This window comes from Myotis yumanensis, unplaced genomic scaffold (genome assembly GCF_028538775.1).
Source record: "Myotis yumanensis isolate MYYU_CA2020_CCGP unplaced genomic scaffold, mMyoYum1.0.hap1 SCAF_12, whole genome shotgun sequence".
Taxonomy (NCBI): Eukaryota; Metazoa; Chordata; class Mammalia; order Chiroptera; family Vespertilionidae; genus Myotis; species Myotis yumanensis.
In genome coordinates, this window is record NW_027223763.1 from 30249206 (window position 1) to 30257250 (window position 8045).

General features: G+C 43.6%; 1 protein-coding gene across 6 annotated transcripts in view; it reads right to left on the reverse strand.

Annotated features, from left to right (window-relative positions):
* NFX1 (nuclear transcription factor, X-box binding 1) overlaps positions 1–7328 on the reverse strand; it is a 76824-nt gene extending 69496 nt beyond the window's left edge. For all 6 annotated transcript variants that reach the window (XM_070431354.1, XM_070431358.1, XM_070431357.1 and 3 more), the window contains exons 1-2: positions 7232–7328; positions 2561–3559 (exon numbers count right to left, since the gene is read on the reverse strand). In XM_070431354.1, coding sequence (XP_070287455.1) covers positions 2561–3559; positions 7232–7256 — 1024 coding nt within the window. In that variant the 5' untranslated portion in view covers positions 7257–7328. The remainder of the gene's footprint in view (positions 1–2560; positions 3560–7231) is intronic.
* Positions 7329–8045: the final 717 nt, after the last annotated feature.

The window sequence follows — 8045 nt, forward strand, 5'->3', positions numbered from 1 at the left end:
ACTTTCTAACAGTCAAAAAAGATACAGTCTCACCAGGCCAGCGTGTCAGTGGTTGAGCGTTGACCTATGAACCAGGAGGTCACGGATTTGATTCCCATTCAGGGCACATGCCCGGGTTGCAGGCTCGATCCCCAATAGGGGTGTGCAGGAGGCAGCCAATCTATGATTTTCTTTCATCATTGATGTTTCTATCTCTCTCCCCCTCTCCCTTCCTCTCTGAAATCAATAAAAAATAAAAAAAAATAAAAATACGGTTTCTGCTTCTAAGGAGCTTATAAATAAGTGAAGAGCACCGACACATAAACAAATGGTGGTTTTCAGTGTAACTGCTATAATAGAAGCATGCATATGTAAGGGAAAGACATATCACAGGGCTGGAAAAGATTTATTTTATCTGTAGAGGTGAGAAAAGGTTTCCTGGACATGTGACTAAACTAGCTTTTGAGAAATGAGTAAGAATTCACCAATGAGCTGAGTGGTAGACATTCTAGAGAGAGAGCCAAAACATGCAACATCATGAAAAGATAAAAAGATATAGAGTCCAGGGAATAAAATGTGATGGGCAGCAGAAAATGGGGTTGTTGGGTAAGGCAGAAGCCAAAATCTGTAGGTGATGAAAAAAAGTGAACAAAAGGGGGCAGGGTGGTGGTAGTGACACAATTCAATACGTGTTTTAGAAAAATAACTCTCTGATCCTAGTGTAAGAGATGAACTGAGAGAAACTGGAGATGGCGAGATTAGTTAGGAACACTTGCAGATGAGCAGACAAAAGATGATACAGGCCCTAACTGGTTTGGCTCAGTGGATAGAGCGTCGGCCTGCAGAATGAAAGGTCCCAGGTTCGATTCTGGTCAAGGGCATGTACCTTGGTTGCGGGCACATTCCCAGTAGGAGGTGTGCAGGAGGCAGCTGATCAAAGTTTCTAACTCTATCCCTCTCCCTTCCTCTCTGTAAAAAATCAATAAAATATATTAAAAAAAAAAAAAAAAGATGATACAGGCTGGAACCAGGAGAGGTAGTGGAGATATTATCATCCTCTACTTGCGCTTTCATAATTCAAAAAAATCTTGCACTGACAAACAAAATAGGTCCAGAGGCAAGAAGGCATGAAACAGACTGACATATCACAGATGGGGGTAGAAGGGGCAGATAGGGAGAGATTAACCAAAGAACTTATATACATATATGCATAACCAATGGATACAGATAATAGTGTGGTGAAGGCCTGGTGGGGTGTGGCAGGGGCTGAGAAGAGGGGGGAAAGGGGAGAAAAATTGGGGGACATCTATAATACTGTCAACAATAAAATAAAATTAAAAAGTTTTAAAAAGCAATAAAGAAATATTCACCCATACAGAAGAAAAGAGAACACAAAGAAGAATAAGTTGCTACATTTTATAATATTATGGTACATTGTGTAGTCTTCTGTCAGTATTTATTATCAGTTATTTAGTTTATGATAAGAAAATAACTTTTGATTACTCATTCTGTCTTGGACTGTATGAAGATCTATATTTTTATTACAAAATTTAATAAAGTAAAAAAATTTTTGCTACTAAATATCTATACCATCCATATATGCATTTTTCAAAACACTTACAAAATTCCTTATTTAAGAAAAAAATTCTGCCCTAACCGGTTTGGCTCAGTGGATAGAGCGTCGGCCTGCAGACTCAAGGGTCCCAGGTTTGATTCCGGCCAAGGGCATGTACCGTGGTTGTGGGCACATCCCCAGTGGGGAGTGTGCAGGAGGCAGGTGATCGATGTCTCTCTCTCATCAATGTTTCTAACTCTCTATCCCTCTCCCCTTCTCTCTGTAAAAAATCAATAAAAATATATTTAAAAAAGAAAAAAATTCCTTATTTGTATTTGCTTATGACATAAAAAGTAAGTAAATAGTTACACACTGGGGAGAGGAGAAGGTGGTGGCAGAATCGAGGCAGATGATGAACAAGGACAGAGAGAGACTTTTACACTGTGTACTTTTTTTTTTAACCAAACCTGAGGATATGGTTTTTTGTGTGTGTTTTTTAAAATATTTATTTATTTAATATATTTTTATTGCTTTCAGAGAGGAAGGGAGAGGAAGACAGAAACAGAAACAACAATGATGAGAGAGAATCACTGATCAGCTGCCTCCTGCACGTCCCCCACTGGGGATTGAGCCCACAACTGGGGCATGTGCCCTGAACAGAATCGAACTGTGATCTCCTGGTTCATAGGTTGGCGCTCAACCACCGAGTCACACAGGTCGGGCTGTTTATTTTTTTTAATTGATTTTAGAGAGAGAAGGGAGAGAAGGAGGCAGAGAGAGAGAGAAACATAAATCAGTTGCCTCTCATACACACCCCGACTGGGAATCAAACCCACAATCTAGGTATGCGCCCAGACTGTGAATTGAACCCCCCACCTCTTGGTGTATGGGATGATGCTCCAACTAACTGAGCCACCTGCGTACCTTTTTATACTTTTTGACTTCTAAACTGTGTGAATATATTACCTATTCAAAAAGTTAAAATCAGAAAAACAAAACATTTCCTACCCATTTAGGTAGATTTACCTGTGTGTGTTTCCACATTCTTTAGCACGGGGTTCTGTTTGCCTCGTGGGAAAGATGCAACTTGAGGATCCTGCCTCCTTATAGCACATTTCTCCAGGTCAAGCCTTCTGGAAGACTTGTTAACAACTGCCAAGTTCCCATTGCTGCAGGCAGATTTTGCTGGTCGTTCATTAAGATTATCCTTTGGAATGGGGACCATGCTGTTTCGGGGCCCTGCACTTGTATGTCGTTGACCCTCCTGTTTTGGTGGATTCCTGCCTGGACGTGGCCTCGCCCCCTCCACTTCCCAGGGAGGCCTTTTCTGTGAGTGTCTTCTCTGTTCATTGCGTCTGGCCCCAGTCCCATCCAGTACTCCTTTTCTAAAGGATGTATCTGAAGAGTCAGGGTGGATAACCCCCACAGGTTTGATATTTTCAGATCCGGCATCCTCGGGCTTGGGTGTCATTCTGTTACCCCACTCACATTTGAGTTTCCCCTTGACTTTTGGTCCTCTACCATAGCTATATACAAACTGGGCTGCTTTTTTTGGTTTTGCTCCCCTGGGATCTGCACCAACAATTTCCTTCTCACTTTCAGAAGGGCTGTGCTCTCTGAGCTTTGTCCCACTCTCTGATCTGGCCACACTTTCTAAGCCAGATACATCTGAGGTCTGGTCAGTTACACTTTGTACTCTCTTGACTTTGATATGCTGCTTTTCACTCCTCAATTTCTGTACAGGTTGATTCTGAAGGTTCTTGAGTGATTTATTAGAAGCAGAGGATTGGAAAGAAAGCTGTTGACTCTTAGGTTTGCTTCCTGAAGGATGGTAACTGTACTGATGAACAGCAGAGATGTCATCATAAGGGATTTGCCTGGAAAGGTGACACGGAGGTGGTGAACTGTAATTTCTTCTACCAATCCTATTAGAATCTAGTCTTCTTTGACTCCCACAGTGTAGACCAGATTTTTTCCTCTCCTGAGGAATGAACTCAGAAGCATCCGTATTGAATTTAAAAGTACCTAGGACACAAGAAACAGATATGCCAGGAAATTAATCAGTTAACCATGAAGCCCATCAGGCCGTAAGCCATATCTAAAAATTATTTTCCTAAGGACTTTGTATAAAATGGGCTCTTAGTAAAACATGTTTCCTAAAGAGTCAAATAATAGCTAAGTCAGAGTTTTTGCTCCTTTTGTTTTGATTTACATTGAAGTTTTCATAGATATCAAATAAGAATGAACTTGTTTACTCAGAGATGAAAATATATTTCTTAATAAATACATACATTCTAAAAGTAAAAAAACAAAAACAAAAACAAAAAAACAAAAACATGTTTCCTTTGAAGGTGCTGGGTTCAAGGTGTTGTGGAAGACTGATCATTGCATGTCCAGTAGCTTCACCAATAGCCAGCGCTGAGAGTTGCTAAGTAAAACTGCTCACCTGGGCCATCAGGCATTATTTATACATGCATTTACTTTAATAAAAAATTTAAAGTCAGCAAATAGTTCAGAGATGAGACAACAGTCAGCAGGTTCCATGTAGTCTTTCGAAACTCTAATGCAGCATTGTGCAATATCAAGTAAACAGGCTTAGCAACCAGCCAAATCAGTTTGAAGTTTGGCCCTCCAACTTATGCTACAAGCTGAGGTATATCACTTGATTGCTTTTTGCCTAGTGTCCTCATCCATGACAAAAGACGCTAATACTATTTTAAAGGGTTATTGTGAAATTTAAATATGATTTCACATAGATAGTACTTAGCATAGTAAGTACATTAGTTCTCATCTCTTCCCCCCAGGAATATGTATTAGCTGTCCCATACATAACCTTTATAATATAGTCCAGAATCCCAGAGTCTCAAAAATTAAACATATGCCCTATTCATTTATTCTCCCCAAATGCTTCTTTGTATAGTCAACTTAGTCTCATTTTATCTGGAGCACAAAGACAAAATTATTTGCCTCAGGATACAAAACTAGTTAGTAGCCAAGTGAGAACTATATGTAGCATATAGAATATACTATGAATTTATAGGGCCAAAGAGACATGGGCTTACTTATTGTCTTTATGGAAGTTACATAGCCCCTGTTTTCTTATATGTAATGGAGATAATAATAATTCCTACATCAAAGAGTTGCTATGAAGAGTAAAGCAAATTAGTAACATGTATAAGGTGGTTAAAATGGTGCTTTATTATAGCTGTTAGGATTACAGACTATCTGAGACACACAGACCCAACCACAGATGGGCGCAGTTCACCGCCTGGGGGCTTTGGGTTTAATAATAATCCGGTTAGGTACTTTGTTAGGTACTTAACAGGTGTCAGGCACTATTTTAAGCACTTTGCATGTGTTAGCTCATTTAATCCTCCCTCACATTCCTGATGAGAAAACTGCTACACAGAAAGAGCAAGTAAGTTGCCCAAGGCTACAAGGGTTTTCTAAAGTGGATTTAGAATTCCACCCCAGGCTATATGGTTCTGGAGACCATGCTCTTTCACTATCGCCATACTACACTGTCAGAGGTTGGGCAGCTGGTACCATAGAAACATACACAAAAGAAGTGAACGAGATCATAAAGGTCATAGGGTAACCTCTCACTCAATCCAGAATTTGTTTTGAAAGCTTTCATATAGGCAGAATTCTTGGGATGGGGTGGAGGGCTTTACGAAATGACAAAAGGATTAGACAAATTCAGAAACTGGCAGAGAAGGTGGGAATGGATAGATTAGACCAAGTGGGTATTGTGCTGTCCTTTCCTGCTTGAAGAAGTAAGGTCGGAGAGAGAGGCAGAAAAAGGGTCAGTAAATAACTGGTAAAAGATGGGAAGAGGGCGTTTCCTGTTCAGCAGAAGGGAGTTGATGCAACTGGAGATTTTAGACAGGGCAGTACCTACTCATATACAGAATACGCTCCACTAGACATGATGCCATAGGCAAAGCTCTCAGAAAGAGCCTTAAGAGACATAAGGGAAAAAGGGCACATGAACCAGGAAACTGGACCTGAGACTCACACAGACCTGAAACACCCTTTCCCCCACACTATTTTAAGGAGCTGGAAGTCACTCAGTAAATGGTAGGCCTCATACCAAGGCATTGTTGTAGTGCAAGTGGTACCCTAGGTCCAAGATTACATGGCAGCACTGTAGGTGTCCACGGGTGGGTGGAGCAGAGTAAACTGGAGATTATAAAGTCCAGAGACAAAGCTGGCATAGGAGTCCGCACATGGGCAGAAAGATAGCCCCCAGGACTGGGCTGCTGTTTGAGAACAGAGGCAGGCAGGCAAGAGAACGAAACCTTGAGTGGGGATGGAGGTGTGGGTTAGAGATCATGCTGAAATAAGAACATTGGAATAGAAACTAAGGCAAAAGCAAGCTCTGGCCAGTAAGAGGGAGTGGGGAGACCTTTGGAGTATGGACTTTGTCTCTCAGTAGACAGGGCGTTGGAGGTTGTAACCTGGGGCACAACACTGTTGGCTGAAACTATGACTCACAATTAGTCCCATCCAATTCTTCTCCAAACACTGAAATGCACACCGGAAGTGAGCCTGAGATCATTGGGTCCATTTTAGAGGAGGTGGGAAAAGAATGGGTGGTGGAGTAACAAAGGCCAGTATGAAAGGTTCCCACCCACCAAGATGACTTAATACCCAAATCAGGAATGGGGTACACCAATGCAGTGTGTTCTCCAACTCTCTGGCCAAGATCCACCGTAATAAATACATTTTATCTGCCATCCAGTACACAAATACATCTATACTCTTCTTAGTACCCTAACAGCTGGTAGACAGCAGAACTAAGACTCAAATCAACGACTGTTTACAAATTTCATGTTGCAAATTGCTGCCCTGTTTTTCAGAAAGAGTGGGGCCTGAAACCAAGTCAATGTAGTGGGTTGCGACAAGTAATTCTTCAAAAGAAATAGAAAATCGTGTACTGAGAAAGTAAGGAAAACCACTGCTTCCCGAAATTTTTGTTTCTCTTTTATATTTATGTATGTGTGCACTGAGGTCTCGAAGTTTAATGTTTCTTCTCGGTTACTGTCCGAAAGTTTGCAAAACAAAGATCTAAGGTGCACTCTGAAGAAAATGGAAATGGATGGTACATTAATAGCCAAATGAGGCTGTCTCCATACACAGAGGTTAACTCCGGGAGAGGAAGTGAGCTAACAATTACGGAGCAGGTAGAGTACAGGGCGGGAGCCCTCCCAGGAATTAACTTAATTACTCCCAACTGACGGGTGAAGATGACTCAGGCACACCGCGAGTTCGTGGAGGCCGGGATTGGAAACCACAGGTGTTCGGCGCGAGCCCCCGCCGCTGCCCCGGGACGCGCCGATACACCTTATGCACAGCGTGCAAAGCCACTAGGCGTCGAGGGCCCGCCAGTCACTGACGCCCGCTTCTCGAAGATCAGTGCAGCCGCTGCCCGGGGAGGTACGGGACAACCACATCGCCGCGCTGGGACAAACCCGCTCTCCCTGGATACCCAGAGGCCGGGTTTCACGACCTAGTCGAGGATGGTCGAGGACTCCGTAAGCACGACGCGCGCGCGGCTTGGCCCTTCCGAGCCACTATCCCCAACCCTAGTCGGCGCCATTCTCGCGATATGAATGGCCGAAGCCCTAGGACCCGTCCCTGACCAGACCTTCGCAACTAGAGAAGGGCCCACTCCCACACGGGCCAGAGCAGTACCTGAGACAGGAGGAGCCTCCGCCATCCCGTGCGTGCCGCAACACCTACAGCGAGCCGTGCAGCCCAGCAAGCGCTGTCACCCGGTCACGTGCCCTGGACTTCCGGCGCCGAGAGAACGTTCGCCTCAGCGCGCCGGGTAGACGGGCCACAGAGTTTGCGCGGCCCGAGTTAACTGTGTGGTGCGTCCCTGACGTCAGACAGTTGCGCCACGCTCGGGGCGGAAGGAGGAGACAAAGTGACTATAGCTTGCAAGGAATATGGGCGGGGGCGCGGGCACTTGCGTAATCATCGTTTTCGTTTTTAAGATTCGCTGTGCTCCTGCTACTATGCCCCTTGCTCTCCCACCCACCCAATTTCCCTTGGTCTTCTGAAGTCAGCTCGGACATCATCTAGAGTAGTTCACGTTAAAAAACACACAAAACTGCCCAGCCCAGCTGGCCTGGCCCGGTGGTGGAGTGTGGACCCGCGGTTCCATGTTCGCTTGGGTTGCCCGGATTATGGGCTGAATTCCCTGTGTGCGGCGTGCAGGAAGCAGCCGATCAACGATTCTCTCATTGATGTTTTTATTTCTTCCTCTCCTTTCCTCTCGTAAGTCAATACAAAATAAATATATACACATATATAAAATAAAACAAAATTAAGTGGTCAAAAGGCAATCTTGGGACAAACGATGTGCAAAACAACGGGTAATATACAAAAAGCTCTTACAAATCAAAAAACGGTAAACCACATGTTAGGAATGGTGAACGGGCAGATGACAACAAATAGGAGAGATACAACATGAGGGGGAAAGTTTGGAGGCGCTGATAGTTTT